Source organism: Erinaceus europaeus, chromosome 1 (genome assembly GCF_950295315.1).
Source record: "Erinaceus europaeus chromosome 1, mEriEur2.1, whole genome shotgun sequence".
Lineage (NCBI taxonomy): Eukaryota > Metazoa > Chordata > Mammalia > Eulipotyphla > Erinaceidae > Erinaceus > Erinaceus europaeus.
This window is the reverse complement of record NC_080162.1, coordinates 61226824-61244284: the sequence shown is the minus strand read 5'-3', so window position 1 is coordinate 61244284 and position 17461 is coordinate 61226824. Positions and strand designations below refer to the sequence as shown.

Below are 17461 nucleotides of genomic sequence, written 5' to 3'. Positions count from 1 at the left end.
AAGCAAGGTTTTGTCCCCTCCCAACCAGAGGCCCACATGTATTAGTACTGTCTAGTAGCGGGGCCTTTTGGGTGATCTCTGGGTGTTTTCTGCTCCGTCTCATCGTGCAGCACCAGTTTTCTTCATGAGCGATGCATCTGCTGTTACCTCCTGCTTGCTCAGACTTCTTTCCAAGGCTCACCCACTTAAAGGCTGTTGACTCCTTTCTGATCCGTACCTCTTCTGAATTCTTCAGGTGACTATAGAGGTCGTGGATGGTCCTGACTCTGAAGCAGATAAAGATCAGCATCCAGAGAATAAACCCAGCTGGTCAGTCCCATCCCCTGACTGGCGGGCCTGGTGGCAGAGGTCCTTATCCTTAGCAAGAGCCAACAGTGGGGACCAGGACTATAAGTTCGACAGTACCTCCGATGACAGCAACTTCCTTAATCCCCCCAGGGGTTGGGACCGGCCAGTTCCAGGCCACCGGACTTTTGAAACCAAAGAGCAGCCAGAATATGGTAAGTTTACCACTCAGTAATGTAAAATTGGGGGAGGGAGAATAAGTGAGGATGATGAGGCTTGACAGAAATGGAGCCAAGCAAAACCCAGTTTACAGTATGTGGCTTTTGGTCTTCTAGGAGGCGTACCTCATAAAAACTGTCCCACAGAAGCCCCAAAGAAGCACCAGCAACCAAATATTTCTGGAAAGACTATAATTTTAAAATCATGCCAATTATCTGAAGCAAAATTTTTTTTTTCTTAAGGCATCTTTGAGATTCTGCATTTGCTCCCCTCTCCCCAAATTTAGCTTTTTCCTAAAAAAAAAAAAAATATCAAGAAATTACCATAAGAGCTTCTCATATTTGAAGATGAAAATTCATATTCAAAATCAATTTTGGAAAAGACATGTGTTCAATTCCTTCCTCTGACTAGGCAACTGTGCTGTGCTTGACACTAACAGTGGAATGGTCCTTGGAAGTCTACATGAAAATGTGATGGGTTGTCGAAGGCAGGCCTCCCCATCAATAAATCTCAAAGCCCACATGGTGACTTCTAACTTTATACATTTTTTTTTTAATTTTTTTTTTTTTTATTAATTTTATTTTTGAGAGAGATGCAGAGAGAGAGAGAGAAACACCAGAGCACTGCTCAGCTCAGGCTTATGGTGGTGCGGGGGGTTGAACCTGGGACTTAGGAGCCTCAGGCTTGAGAGTCTGTTTGCATAACCATTATGCTGTCTACCCCCGCCCCTTTATACATTTTTTTTAAGGTAGATGAGGTAATAACTTCTGAATGAAGTGACTTAAAATAATAAAAGTTATTTTCTCACTTGAGTTGGAATAGGAGACAGGGCGGGGGGACTCAGTTCTGACCAGTCATTCAGAAACTCCAAACCCTTCCTTCTTGGGGCCCCACCATCTGTTAGGACCTGCGATTTCCTACCTGATGCTCTGAATCTGGCTGGCAGCCAAATAAATTGAGGGAAACTAGAAAAGGCACACATGCTCTTAACCCTCTCAGCCTGGACATTACATGCATCACATCTACTCAAATTCTATTGGCAAGACCTGGTCATAGATGCAAGCTTGGGTAGGAAATGAATTCTTAGCATCCAAGAAGAGGAAACAGATTTGACAAGCATCTGGTCAGCCTTATCGGAGAATCAGGCAGTATGCCTTGTGTTATAAGAATATTTGATGTCTTACAAATGCACTGACCATCGAAATGTTCTTGTGGCTTCACCAGCAGCAGACTTGAGAGCAAACACCAGATGATAAGAATGACTTTTTTTTTCTTTTTGCCTCATTTGCAATCGCACCCCTACCCCTCAATTTTATAACTGAGTGACCAGTTGTATATTGGAGATTCAATGGTCCTCAAAGTATAGCCCCCCAAGTCAGCAGCATCAGCATCAACTGGGACCCAGATTTAAGTGCAGATCTGTGAACTGGGTTGTGGTGCACCCAGTTGAGCTCACACATTACCATGCACAAGGACCCAGGTACGATATAATGTTATCTTTAGAGTGAATTATAAAATATACATAAGGGAGATATTAGACTTAAATTGTTATTGGAAGAACACACGTAAGTTGACTTAATTTTAGGTGATATGTGTTTGAGGAAGAGAGTCCAAATAACCATTTTTCCATAGAACAGTAGTAAGCTTTCCCCTAAAATTGTTCAGAATAACCCATACAATGAACTAACATAAACACTACTTATTATTTTTTTAATTATTTTTATTTATTTATTATTGGATAGAGATAGAGAGAAATATTGAGGGGGAAGGGGGAGATAGAGAGGGAGAGAGACAAAGAGACATAGAGACATCTATAGTCCTGCTTCACCACTTGTGAAGCTTTCCCCTTGCAGGTGAGGATCAGGAGACTTGATCCCAGGTCCTGGTGCACTGTAATGTGTGCACTTAACCAGGTGCGTCACTGCCTGGCCCCAATACTACTTATAGTATCTTGGGCTAGAACTCACTTCTTTGTAACTCTAAATCCTACCCATGGTCCTATTTTCATAGACCTTATAGTGATTTTTTTCTCAGGTTTGTTCCTTTGTAATGTTGAATTCTGGCTACATAGTGGGGGGTTGTTTGTTTATTTGTTTGTTTTTGAAAGAAGTGACACCAGTCTGGGCCAGACTCCAGGCTGCTGGAATATCAAATTATAGACTAGAAGCATAAAAATCTCAGGTCTAACCCAGGCCCTGTTAAAATGGAGCTGTGTGATGTTAGGCAAGTACTTTAACCTCTCTGAGACACCGTTTCCTATTCACAAAAGGAGGATGACTCCACATACCTTGCAAGATTACTACTGGAACGAGATCAATGTATTTAGGCAGACCTGCAGGTTAAAACAAGTCATCAAAAATCAGTAGCCACAATCATCTAGGATTAGTAGTAGAGATTTTTCAGTGACCCATGCAAGACCCAAGATACTTCAGTTGTCCAAACACTATAACTGACCCTGAGAACTCTAGGGCCTTCAAGCTGTATAATGACTATTTTAAAATTCCAAATGATATCCTTGAAACCCAGCTCGCAGCCCAATGCAGTGTGGGTTGTTTTCTTCCCTCATTGAAGTCTTTGATGTCACAGATAGGGCTAGTCAAAGCCCCATATACATTTTCACAGGGACTGTTCTCTACTGTCTTTGTTATGGTCTTTGCAATTACTGCTGCTCACATTCATTTTCTGCTCTGAATGATATCCCCTGATAAGTGAGCAAATAAGAACAGGTTTCTTTTATTACAATAGAGAGGAATACTGGCCACCAAGCTTTGTTCCATGGTTAGAAATATTCTTTCTGTCCTCTGAGCATTTTAACAAATAGAAATCTGAAATGGATAGCTTTTGCTAAGATGGTGTGCTGTAAAGGCTATGGAGTGTCAAACTAACATACACACTTTTTTTTAAGAAGTTGTTTCCTTCTTTATGTGAGCCTAATATAAATTGTCAACACATGGCAATATAGCTTTTCTAACTAGCACATCTAACTTTATGAGGTAACACAAAAATGTTTGGAAAATAAATGATTACATAAGGAGCTGAGCTAATGGCATTGAGGGCCAGGACATAGTTCTTCTAGCGTTTGCCCTTCTTCCGTAGCCAGTCAACAGGTCAGGTTGAAAGCTGTCAGGAGCTGCTTGTTGCTGGCTTTGAAAGTGACTGGGATCCATGTGGATTCAGTCGGCTAGGAAGGATCGTCAGTTTCCCCAATTGGGGAAACTGACGATCCTTCCTAGCCGACTGAATCCACATGGATCCCAGGACATAGTATAACACTAAGACACAGGATTTGCATTCAGGAGATTTCAAGTTCAGTCTGCAGCAATGCATAATACCAAAGCTTTGTGGTACTCTATGCTACATCTCTCTCTCTCTCTCTTTCTCTCTCCAGTTGTTTTTTTGTTGTTGTTATTTATTTATTTACTGTTGGATAGAGACAGAAAGAAATTGATAGGGAAGGGGGAGGTAGAGAAGGAAAGAGACAGAGAGACACCTGCAGCCCTGTTTCACTACTTGTAAAGCTTTCCCCCTGCAAGTGGGGACCTGGAGGCTTGAACCTGGGACTTTGCACACTGTTATGTATATGTGTGCTTAACCAGGTGTGCCATTGCCTGGCCCCTCCAAATTGGTTTTTTTTTAAAAAATAAAGACATAGAGAATGCTATTTATCAAGATAATAAATCCTTGATGGTTCCAGAGTCTGCTTGACATCTGGAGAACATATTTCAAAGGAAATTTTATTATATGTTTGTAATAGTTAGTTTTTGCTGCTTAAGAAACTATCCCTAAAGTAATTACAGAAGCAAGATTTTCCCCCTTCTGAACCCCTTAATGTCCCTTGCTCCATACTTCCAGAGGGATAAAGAATAGGAAAGCTATGAGGGGAAGAAATGGGATATAGACTTCTGGTGGTGGGAATTGTGCTTAGTTGTAACCCTCTTATCCTATGGTCTCTGTCAGTGTTTCCTTTTCTATAAATAAAAAATTTAAAAAAAAACTATCCCTAGAATTTAGTGGCTAGAACAAGTATACTCTCTCTCAAGAGTTGGCATGTTTTCTGGACTTTCCTGACCTTCTAGGAGACTAGCCTGGGCTCTTCATATGATGGCAGTACCCACTAAAGCACAAAAATGAGCCCTAAATCTCTGCCTCATATTTTCTGTTTCCCCACTGATCAAACAAGTCACATAGCTCCAGCTAGAGTTGGCATGAGAAGGGGATAACCAAGGAAGTAGGCATGAAGAGAGGAATTGTGAAAGTTGTTTTTCACATAATCTGGCACAGTAATAACATTCAATAATTTAGGCCCCAAAATCTACTCAGGCAGATAGACCAATATAAGTCTCAAGGTGTCATTTAACACTAAAATTTCAATGTTTAGGATGATATTTCCCAAAACCAGCTCATCACACTATTGTAACAGGGAAGAAAGATTACAAGAGATTTTTAGACAGTTTCAAGTCACGTCATGTCTGTTGCTACAAGCAGGACATGTAGCCAGCACATAAATTCTACCTCTGTGATTTAATAAATTTTGTTTTGACTGAGCTGGTATCTCCATTTTGTGGGTTTAAAGATTTTATAGTCTACATTTGGGAGTTTTTGTGACCTTTAACAAAGTCTTCCTTGGTGGTGATGTGACCATGTGCATACAAGCACTGCACCCAGGTGCTCCCACTGACAAGAACAGTTCTTGTGAATGTTCTAGGCTTATCTCTGTTGTTCTCGGGAGGCTGTGAAGAGATACCAGACCACAAAGATCTTAAGGAGCAGCAACTACCCTACCTCAGTGGTTCTTCTGTCTGGAAACCACATGTGTCTCCAGTTCTGTATGTTGATGCCCACACAGATAAGAGAGATGAAGAAGGCTAATGTCAGGGGAGCGGGCCCAGGTTCCTTATGTGAAGCTATAGTTTTAAACATCTGCTTTGGTAGTGTGATTGGGAAAACCATTACTTAGAAGAAAATTGACACTAGAAAAATTATCTTGTGGGAGGCATAAAGGGGTTTGGGAGAATGCAGGAGGAAATAGATGGAGGCCCTAGAGGCAGGCAAGGTCTGAATTCTGGAATAGGAAAGAGGACATAGCCCTGAATTCTACGGAGTCTGCTTAATGGACTGAGGAAACTTAGTGCTCTTGTTGGCCTGTAGAGAGTTCAGAATGAATGCTATGTAAACATAGCCTAGGAGGCTGGCACAGAGCCCACAGCTCAGGTAGAAACATGTGTTGACTATGTTCTTCCAGGGTCTATGTAATAGCAATTACCATGACTTGTTATAAAAACAGAGGACCCCTTCCCTGAAAAATACATGTTCATGGCTCTATGCTTGGCACCGACAGAAGTTCCAAGGCTCTGGGAACCAGGAGAAATACTTAAGAAATGCTACAGAAATACTCTAGACATCCAGGACTTAGCCCTAGAACCCAAGTTTTCCTGTTATCCTTATGACCTTAGTTAAGTCACCCAACCCTTTGAGAATGTAACACCTATATTTTCATGGAGTAGAGTAATATAAATAATATGCTACCTCCATATCTGTCACACACACACACACACACACACACACACACACACACACACACACACACCTGATTTTCTTCTTTTGCCATACTACACGTGGACTTTTAACAGAGTATATAACTTAGCCAGGTTTTGTGTTTTATCAATTACTGTTGAACTCTTCTCTTGAAAATACTAATTCCATAAGGGTAGGGACCTTTGAATGCTGTTATTTTATTATCATTTTTTAAATGTGATTCTGGAGAATAAGACCAACACTTCATACATGCATACTGCACACTGACTTGCTTTCTCAACCCAAATTTTAGTCTGTGTTTTTCTTTTTCTGATCATCTCTAAGGCTTCTCCACTCTGGGTTAGCTTTTCCAGATAGAAAGACAGAGACAGGGAGAAGCTTCCATCAGAGCAGTGGGTCCAGGCTTAAACCTGTGTTGTACTCTTGACAAATTGAGCACATTACCTAAGTAAGCTATCTTACTGGCCCCAGTCTATATTTTTTGAGACAGACACCAAAGCACTGCTTCATAAATGAACTTACCCTAGTGCTGCCCTGAAAGTTTCTTTGTTTTATTTATTTTTTGTGGTATAAATCTTTTTTAATTGTTATTTATAAAAAGGAAACACTGACAAAAACCATAGGATTAGAGGGGTACAACTCCACACAGTTCCCACCAACAGAACTCCATATCCCACCCCCTCCCCTGATACTTTCCTATTCTTTATCCTCTGGGAGTATGGACCCAGGATCATTATGGGGTGCAGAATGTGGAAGGTCTGGCTTCTGTAATTGCTTCCCCGCTGAACATGGGCATTGACAGGTCAATCCATATTCCCAGCTTGTCTCTCTCTTTCCCTAATGGGATAGGGCACTGGAGAAGCGGAGCTCCAGGATACATTGGTGAGGTCATCTGCCCAGGGAAGTCTGGTTGGCATCATGGTAGCCTCTGGAACCTGGTGGCTGAAAAAAGAGTTAACATATAAAGGGGGGAAAAAAACCTGTTGACTAATCATGGGTTGTTGTTGTTTTTTTATGTAGTGCTGGGGATGACCCCAGAATTTCTTGCATGGTAAGGTATGTACTTTATCTGTTGAGCCATCTCCTGACCCCAAGTTTTTTTACCAAGAGCCCTGTGTCTGTACAATTCCACTGCTCCTAGTGGACTTTTTAAATTTTCTTTCAATTTCATATATAGACAAAGGTGGAGGTAGACATAGAGAAGAAACACCACAGCCCTTTCCATGGAGCTTTCCCTTTGAGCCCTGCACGCTGCTTCCATGTAGTGCTGAGGGCTTGACCCTGAGTCCTCAGATATGGTGAAGTTGTATCTATTAGTTTTATCTATTAGATAGCTCTCCCCAATCTGCAACTTTTTTTCTAATGATATAGCCTACATTTGTAGAATTTTGCTATGAATATGGCTGGGACTCAACAAATAATATCAACTGTATATTAAATGATGACTTCAGAGGACCTCTTTTAACTTTATCATGTATTGCTCATCTTCTGTGTTATAAAGCTGCTCAAGAATGTATGGCTTAAGACAATAGTAATCTATTATTTCTCATAATTCCGTGGTTAGGATTCAGTCCAGGACCCAAGCAAGGGACAGTTCCTGTACCCCTAATGCCATCAGCTACATTCTGCTATGAGAAGGGCTGGGAAGTTCAAGAATATTTCACTAGTTTCCCATGTTGGATAGCCCTTCATGTTGCTCCTCTATGTGATGTCACACAATTTAACATGTCAGCTGAGGCTTCTTCCACAGGGACTGGCTTCCCAAGAACAATCATAGGATGTTGTCTAGCCTCCTTAGCCAGAGCCTGCTCAGGTTTTGAATATACAAACAGGGAGAGAAGGAACTGTCATCTCTGGGGAAAAAAAAATGGTCATGTTACTGTTTGGTCCTTGCCTGAAAATAATATGTGTTTTCAATAAGAACTTACTGAGAACCCTCTAGGAATCAGGGTTCTGACCATATGTGAATGACCAGAGCTCTGCACACCTCAGAATTCCTACCTTTGTGAAGATAATCCCTCAAGTGAACCCTGCAATCATACATGCCTTTGGGCTCCAATAGGCACCCAGTCCTCCCTAACAGTAAGAGTATTCATTGACAGCAGACAAATGGCTGCCTGCCAGACAGAGGGGATTTGGGGACACTGGATGAGGTTGATGATCTTCTCCCTGGCTCCTTTCCAGATTCCATAGATGGTGAGGGTGACTGGAGTCTATGGTCTGGGTGCAGTGTCACCTGCGGGAATGGCAACCAGAAACGGACTAGATCTTGCGGCTATGCGTGTACTGCAACAGAATCCAGGACATGTGACCGTCCAGACTGCCCAGGTGAGTTTACACAGGGATGTAGCTTCAAGTTCCATGGGAAACTTTTAATCTATACTTTAAATACATATATAGGCTAGGGAGATAACACAATGGTTATGCAAAGAGACTTAACATGTCTAATGCTCTGAGATCCCAAATTCAGTCTCTGGCACCACCATAAGCCAGAGCTGAACAGTGCTCTGGTTCTTCTTCTAGCGTTTGCCATTCTTCCGTAGCCAGTCAACAGCGTCAGGTTGAGCCTGATGTAAAGTTTCGAGACCTCCTTTGAATCTGGAGAGGTGGCAGTTGTTGACTATGTGGGTCATAGTCTGTCTGTAGCCGCAGGGGCAGTTCAGGTCGTCTCTGGCTCCCCAGCGATGGAACATAGCGGCGCACCAGCCATGGCCTGTTCGATAGCGATTGAGGAGGGCCCAATCATAACGTGCTAGGTCAAAGCCGGGTTGACGCTTGCAGGGGTCTGTGATGAGGTGTTTGTTCTTTACCTCAGCTGACTGCCAACTCTGTTTCCAAGAGTTTGGAACAGAGAAGATCAGTGTAGGCGTAGGGGACCAGATTGGGTGACGAGACGTCAAGCGTTGGACAGGGTGGGCGAAGATATCCGCGTATATTGGCAGGTCCGGTCGAGCGTAGACGTGGGAAATGAACTTAGATGATGCCGTATCCCTATGAATATCTGGCGGGGCGATGTTGCTAAGAACTGGCAGCCATGGAACCGGGGTGGAACGGATGGTTCCAGAAATTATCCTCATGGAGGAATATAATTTGGAATCGACCAAGTGGACATGGGGACTACGGAACCATACTGGGGCACAGTATTCTGCAGTGGAATAGCAGAATGCCAGAGATGATGATCGTAGTGTGGAAGCGCTTGCGCCCCATGAGGAGCTGGCCAGTCTTGCAATGATGTTATTCCTCACACCCACCTTTGCTGCAGTTTTTATGAGATGTTTGTGAAATGACAGAGTGCGATCGAGAGTAATGCCAAGATAGACTGGCTGGGCTTCATGCCGGATTCTCGTATCGCCAAGCTGCACATTAAGCTCACGCGAGGCCGAGGCATGGTGTAGATGGAAAACAGATGATACCGTTTTTGCAGTGCTAGGGATTAGTCGCCATTTTTTACAGTAATCAGATATCAGAGACATGTCTTTCGTGAGTGTTTCTTCGAGGATGTCGAACTTGGATGCCTGAGTTGCACAGCAGATGTCATCGGCTCTGGTAAAAAAGAACAAAACCAAAATCTTACAGATTTTGACTTTAAAAGACAACCATTTCCGGGGGTCAGGCAGTAGTGCAGCGGGTTAAGCGCATGTGGCGCAAAGCTCAAGGAGTGGTGTAAGGATCCCAGTTCGAGCCCCCAGCTCTCCACCTGCAGGGGAGTCGCTTCACAGGTGGTGAAGCAGGTCTGCAGGTATCTATCTTTCACTCCCCCTCTCTGTCTTCCCCTCCTCTCTCCATTTCTCTCTGTATTATCCAACAACAACAGTAATAACCACAACAAGGGTAACAAAAAGAGAAAAAAAATAGCCTCCAGAAGCAGTGGATTCATGGTGCAAGCACCAAGCCCCAGCAATAACCCTGGAGGCAAAAAAAAAAAAAAAAAAAAGAAAAAGAAAAACATTTCTACAATGAGAATTCTGACCAGATGGAAACAAAAGAAAAATAATGAGCCGAATGGGTGAAATGATGAGTTTTCTGTCTTCTACACACAATTACAATCGCCTCATCACCTGGGAGATAATGCCACAGAATAGTTACTTAATTTAAAGGAAGAACTCTAGTCAATTTGGGTCTTTGATGTGGGATTTGTTGTGCAATGAACAGACACATGGTTACAGACATTCACAATCTGATATGGAAACTAAGGTTAGGGGCTTGATAGCGCAGACAAAAAAAAAAAAATCCACAGTGAGCCTTGTCGGTCATGCCTGAGACTTGTTGAGGGCTCCCGTGACAATATACTGGGGCAACCTGACATTTATTTAAGCTGCATTGTCAGTGTTTTAAAAAACAGTCAGTGACTGGCCATACTAGCAGTAAAACAGAATTCTGAATAGAGCAGTGGTATTAGACAATGGCCTGTATTTGTGTGACCTGTACATTTCTTTATTAAAAAGAAGATGAAGAGAATAAGGAATAACATGCCACCAGCATCACATATTGCCCAAAAGCATAATATATACTCTGAGAATTTGCTGACCCACACCCCAGAAAGAAACTTATCAATTTCTGGTGTGTAGTTTTACATTTACTATGTGGTCCCCACTGCCAGGTAGAATACCAGCCCAAGGGAGTTGGGTGGTAGCTCAGCGGGTTAAGCGCAGGTGGCACAAAATACAAGGACCGGCATAAGGATCCCGGTTCGAGCCCCTGCCTCCCCACCTGCAGGGGAGTCGCTTCACAGGCAATGAAACAGGTCTGCAGGTGTCTATATTTCTCTCCTCCTCTCTGTCTTCCCCTCCTCTCTCCATTTCTCTCTATCCTATCCAACAACAATGACATCAGTAACAATAACATCAATAATAACTGCAACAATAAAAAACAAGGGCAACAAAAGAGAATAAATAAATATTTAAAAAAATAATACCAGCCCAAAATATTTTTATATGTTGTATTTATTTTCCCTTTTGTTGCCCTTGTTTTTTTATTTTTGTTGTTGATGTCATCATTGTTAGATAGGACAGAGAGAAATGGAGAGAGGAGGGAAAGACAGAGAGAGAGAGAGAGTAAGATAGATACCTGTAGAACTCCTTCACCGCCTGTGAAGCGACTCCCCTGCAGGTAGGGAGCCAGGGGCTCGAACCCGGATCTATAAGATGGTCCTTGTGCTTTGCGCCACATGCGCTTAGCCCACTGTGCTACCACCTGACTCCCACTAAAATATTACCTTAGGCTCTTCCAAAAAGCTACACATTCAGTGGCTACATCTAAAAGAGACTTAGAGACAGAAAACGATCTCTATACCCTCAGACTCTTATTTACTGTTAGAAGTTCCATTCTCCAATCTATAAAGCCAATATTTGGAACAACAACGAAAATAAAGTTGATGAGTAAAGGATTTTCTAAGGTGAGAGAGAAGGTGTAAATCGGCAAAGGACCACATGTAGAAAATGAGGCCGAAGTGGTAGTTCTGCAGAATTATTACAGTTACCAGAAGCTAGAAGCAACTTAAATCTAAAGCTATTTGCAGATGAGGGAACAGAGGAAAATGTGATATATAACACAATGAAATATTATTCAGGTATTATAAAATATGAAATCCTATAATAATAATAATAATATAGATGAAACTAGAGGCATTATGATGAGTGAAGAAAAACAAATACCATATGATCTCACTCACATGTGGTAAATAGACAAGATAAATATGAAACAAACTTAGAAGAAAAAGAACAAAATAGTAATTACCATAGAGGAAAAGTGGTAGGGTATGGATATAGTTGGTTAAAAAAATAATAACAGTTATATGGTGATAGAGTTCTTGTGGTAAAAATATGTAATACATGCAGATGTTAACTTTAAAGAGCTGTACACCTGAAAGTGATATAAACCAATATTACTTCAATTTTTTAAATTCATATAACATTCCAATATACAAATACCAAAAGGTTTCAACTTGGAGAAAAATGCCAGGGTTGCTTGTATAAGCATGAACATATTGCCTATTTCATACTTTTCCTCTTTAAGAAATCTGAGAGTATGAGCTCTTTTTAGATTAGTTTCTATCTTACCATAAACTGCTAAATTGAGTTATCCCAGGTGACAGCTATGTTTTTAATAGAAGTAAAAGTGCAGGTGGAAATGTTTAAATCTTATCCTATTTAATAATAAAATTAATAAAGCTATAAAAAATAAAAACAGGAAACTCTGGTTCCCTGTTAGCCATGCAGATGAATTTCAAAAAGTGGAAAAACCATAAAGATGCTTTTCCCAGTCTTTCCCATGCTTGCTACAGTAGAGCTGAGTTGAAAGTCTGACATAATGGCAATTGGGTGGGTAGGAATAAACAATGAATAATAAAAATAAAAGGAAAAGAGAATGAGACAAAATTATAAAGGAAGAAAAGATGAAAATGCTACTGAAAACAGCAATTGAAGCAAAAGAAAAATGAAAATCGGGAGAACAAAGATGAAGAGGCAGTAATAGAGAACATAATGAAGTATAGGATTTTTTAATAATTATGTATCAGGTAAATTGTAAGGTCTTTACATAGATTATTTCATTTAATTCTCATAATAGCATCATGAAATAGGTGGAGTTTTTGTTGCTGTTTTGTTTTTGTTTTTGTTTTTTGCCAGAGCACTGCTCAGCTCTGGTTTATGGTAGGGCAGGAGAACTGAAACTGGGACTTAGAAGCTTCAGGCATGAAAGTTTTTTGTTTGTTTGTTTGTTTTGCATCATCATTATGCTATCTCCCCTAACCCTTATATGACACTTTGGAAACTGAAGGATCACATGGGCAACAAGTGACCAATCTGGAATTTGAATCCAGACAATGTGAGCCCATTAAACCTATCTCCAACAGAAAAGGTATTGGGCTCATCACTACACATGGATGTAAATAGCATTTGAAGTCAGTGCATGAAATTTGCCTATTGTTTTCTCTACCAGAGCTAGTATTCAGGCCCAAGTCTAGCCATCTGGCAAGCTAACAGACTTCACCTTACTAGGGAAAGATTCTTCTGTCACTTTTTTTTTTTTTGAATACTTTCTTTCACTGCTGAGAGCACTGTGACCAACAGCTCAGCTCAAACATCTTCTCAACTTACCTTGTCCTACTTCCATCCTTTCTACCTTTTTGTTCCTAAATTTATCTTTCATCTTTTTCAGGAATTTCCTTTTGCATAATCTTCTTCCTTCCTTCCTTTCTTTTATTTGTTGTTGTTGTTATTGTTATTGTTGATTCTCAGCCTTACTAGAAAAAAATATGAAGCAGCAGTGTCCCTGGTGGTGATTACACTATAAAAGTTTTGACCTTAAGCCAACTTACAAGTAAGTTTAGGCACCTCACATAAAATCAGAGTCCCTTAAAATAAAATCATGCCTTACAGGGCAGCCCAGGTTCCCCAATGAATAGTCCACTTTCTACCACTCCCACCTCTTTTGAGTGCCTTAGAGTGCCCAAGATTCTTGTTTGTAATGGAAGCCTAGTAGGTGTGTGGGAAGGGGGAGGTATTTTGGGAACTGGAGGGAAATTTGAGAAAGTTTGAGGCCACTTGATTTCAGTTTCTCAGAACAAGTATTGACAAGCCCAGCTTATTCTTTTTGGTATAGTATTAGGATATGTTTGAGATACTTGGTCTCTAGCTATGAATTGCCTCTTCCTCAAAATGAGTTGAGCAAATCTTCAGGGGAAAAATAAGCTTGGCACTTGCCATTTACTGTTCTAGGTATTTTCTTTACATATAACATTAAATTCACTCAACTCTATGAGGTAGGTCACTTAGTTCTCCCATTTCACACATGTGACAATTGAGTCACACAAGGGTTAAGAGCCATGACATGAACCAGTAAGTCAGTCCCAAAGTGTGATATTAACCATTATACTGAACTGTCTCCAGTCTCATGTATCACTCTGATACCAACAGACAGATATCATCCTGACATGTATCCCCTATTGCCCAAAAGTCCATCTTTGAGCCTAGTGAATGGCATCCTTAGGACCTATTCTGCACATTTGCATCTGATTTCGTGCTGCAAAGGTATCTGGGGTTCTAATATATTTTATGCTCCGCTATGTGCTTTTTACAGTTTCCTCTGTTGGCAAGATTCTGCCCTTGAGTAGTCATGAATACAAAAAAAGCTTTGTTCAGGTGTATTTTTTTTTTTAATTGGGGGGAAAGGGGTAACTTTTTCCATATAGCTAGGGAAAAATAAGCTCCTGTCTGTGTTTAGGAATTGAAGACACCTTCAGGACAGCTGCCACTGAAGTGAGTCTGCTTGCGGGAAGTGAAGAGTTCAATGCCACCAAACTGTTTGAAGTTGGTAAGAAGATTTTTCTTTCTCTTTCATCCACATAGTGACTTAGTGATTTGAAGATTCCTTTTGCTTTTGCAACACTGTACTGGATTCATTTAAATGTTTTATTTTCCTCTGATGGGGTCCAATTTTCCCAGCATATCCCTCCCTCACTGAGCATATTCCAAGCAAGAGACAACAATTTTCTGTCCCTTGGACCAGAATGAGCTAACAGTTTCTTCTATGCCTGCCCTGTGAGCCTCATAGCCTCACAGCCACATACAGACCACTCCTTCCTTAGCACAGAATCAGTTCATAGCACATATCAAGTCACATAGACTCTCTTCTCACAGTCTTCACAAAGTGTTCCTGATAAAACAAACAAACAAAGAAACAAAAAGATGGCCTCAGGTCTCTAACAAAGGGAAAGGACTTTCTCCTCCACCACATAGTATTTTTGCAAACTTTCTTACACACTAGCGTTCAACTGCTAGAAAGTACTAGGCTAGATATCATGAGCAGGTAAGTGCAAGGTGGAGATTGGCTCTTTAAAAACATTTTAATAGGACCATATGGATAGCTCAGCAGGTAGGTTCAAGCCCTAGCAACACATGGGGGACGCTGCTATGGCACCACAGGAAACTCCACCGCTATGGTGTCTCTCCCTTTCTGTCCCTGTCTGAATAAAAATGTAGCCCAGAGTGATAAAATCGTGTGTTCATGAAGCTTCAGTTTCTTATTGGAGCCAAGAGATAGTTCAGCAGCTAAAGCACGTGTCTTACCTTGTGTGAATCCCCAGGTTTGAGACCTGGCACCATGCAAACTCCTATGATAGAGTAGTACTTTAGTGTTTCTACCTCTCTCTAATCTTTCTCCATATAACACCCCCCCATCTCTCTGTGTAAACAGAATTAAGAAGCCAGTCCAGAGAACTAGCTCAATGTTATCATACACTGGCGAGGTCTTTGATTCATTCCCCAGTACCATATTAAAATAAATAAATAAAGTTTTGTGTGTTTCTGGATATTGATTTTATATTACAGAATCCTAAGTCTTTGTCTATCCTACTTCTTTTTATGTTCTTTCTTAACTTCTTTACTTTTGCCTCATTAGGCCACCTGGAAGCAGTTTGAAAATTCTTTGTTGGGGGCTGGGTGGTGATGCACCTGGTTGAGTGCACATCTTAAAATGCTCAAGGACCTGAGTTCAAGCCCAGGCCCACCCACCTACAGGAGGAAAGCTTCACAAGTGGTGAAGCAGTGCTACAGGTGTCTGTCTATCTTCTTCCCTCTCTATCTCCCCCTGCCTCTCAATTTCTGGCTATCTCTATCCAGTAAAATAGACTTTTTCACATATGCCTACTAAAATGTTGGGGCAATAATATGTATTTCCCCAAAAGCTAAAGCGTAAAAGATTCACTGAAGTTTATGAAGTGCCATGTATAGACTTAGTTGTTGTTGCATAAGTATATTGTCTGCTTTTCTATGTGTCTGAAAAGTTTTCAGAGTATAAATGCTTTTGACTATGTCTTGAATGAGGTTCCCAAGTTTATGTGAGGTGAGCATGGCCATCCATGGCTTGTCAGTTCCAGAGTACTGCAAGGGTTGACTCTGGGAAGGGAGGAACTGACCTCAGAGTCATCCTGTTGCCTTTATCACATGTGATTAGAGGGCTTATATATGGCCTTTTGCAGACACAGACAGCTGTGAGAGATGGATGAGCTGCAAAAGCGAATTCTTGAAAAAGTACATGCACAAGGTGGTCAACGACCTCCCCAGCTGCCCCTGCTCCTACCCCACAGAGGTGGCCTACAGCACGGCAGACATCTTTGACCGTGTCAAGCGCAAGGACTTCCGCTGGAAGGACGCCAGTGGGCCCAAGGAGAAACTGGAGATCTATAAGCCAACAGCCCGATACTGTATTCGGTCCATGCTGTCCCTGGAGAGCACCACACTGGCAGCCCAACACTGTTGCTATGGCGACAACATGCAGCTCATCACCAGAGGCAAAGGGGCTGGGACACCCAACCTCATCAGCACGGAGTTCTCAGCGGAACTCCACTACAAAGTGGACATTCTGCCCTGGATTATCTGCAAAGGAGACTGGAGCAGATATAATGAGGCCCGGCCTCCCAACAATGGACAGAAATGCACGGAGAGCCCCTCAGATGAAGATTACATCAAACAATTCCAAGAAGCGAGAGAGTACTAAAGAGACACCCACCACCTCTGGTGCCTGGATACAAAAGCACTGCACTGATCTGCCACCTGGGGCAGAGTCACTCTAACCCACATCCATGTATATGTGTATATACCACATGAGTATTTTTCATAAACCACATGTAAGGTGTGCTTCAGGCCCAGGTGATTGCCATTTGAAGCCACCCTTGCCTTTCCCAATGCCTACAGACCTCTTTGGAAGTCCTCCTATAGGTCAAAAGAATGATGAGGACTAAAAGTCTAGAAGCATAGTGGGTGATTCAGTTCACACCCCAATCCAGTGTTCCATAGCAAAGCAAGAAGGACAGAGACAGAAGTTGTAAACGTTATAAGCAATTTTTATATATAACTTATTTAATACGAATGTGACTTAAATGTAACCTTTTCTCTGGAGTTGTCATGGGGAAGCTATTTAATCACTTCTATGAGAGTTCAAAAAGGGGCTTAGGGAATTGGAAGAGAAAGGGAATTTTTATAATGATTTGGAAATTTTTTTTTTAAATCTCACCAAAAAATGTATCAAAACAAGAAAATACCCATCAAATCTTTAATCATGAGGTCATGAGGCAATTTGCTGAAGTCTCGGCTTCTGAAATGCTCTTGCTTCAGAGTGGGTAAAGGGAAGAAAATGGACATTTTAGGGGCAAATCTGAGACATGATTTTAAATAGGACCTAAAATAAAAGGTCATTGTTAACATAATGCTTTGATTCTACTAAAATGCTCCCAGAATAGCAGAATTTCTGTTCCTGTCTTAGTTGGTTCAGAATGCTGCAGGACCGCCAAACATAAAAACAGGGAATAGCACTTTCCAAAAAAATAAAACAAAATAAGAAAGGAGCATAGACCTCATTTCATCTATTTTTATTTTAATGCCATCTAAACAATTCTAAACAATGTTTTTCTCCACCAGCATAT

At 41.3% G+C, this 17461-nt stretch overlaps 1 protein-coding gene across 2 annotated transcripts in view; it reads left to right on the top strand.

Annotated features, from left to right (window-relative positions):
- ISM1 (isthmin 1) overlaps positions 1 to 17037 on the top strand; it is a 96287-nt gene extending 79250 nt beyond the window's left edge. For both annotated transcript variants that reach the window (XM_060186488.1, XM_060186483.1), the window contains exons 3-6: positions 236 to 500; positions 8224 to 8367; positions 14263 to 14352; positions 16019 to 17037. In XM_060186488.1, the coding sequence (XP_060042471.1) occupies positions 16042 to 16536 (495 nt within the window). In that variant the 5' untranslated portion in view covers positions 236 to 500; positions 8224 to 8367; positions 14263 to 14352; positions 16019 to 16041 and the 3' untranslated portion in view covers positions 16537 to 17037. The remainder of the gene's footprint in view (positions 1 to 235; positions 501 to 8223; positions 8368 to 14262; positions 14353 to 16018) is intronic.
- The last annotated feature ends 424 nt before the right edge of the window (positions 17038 to 17461 follow it).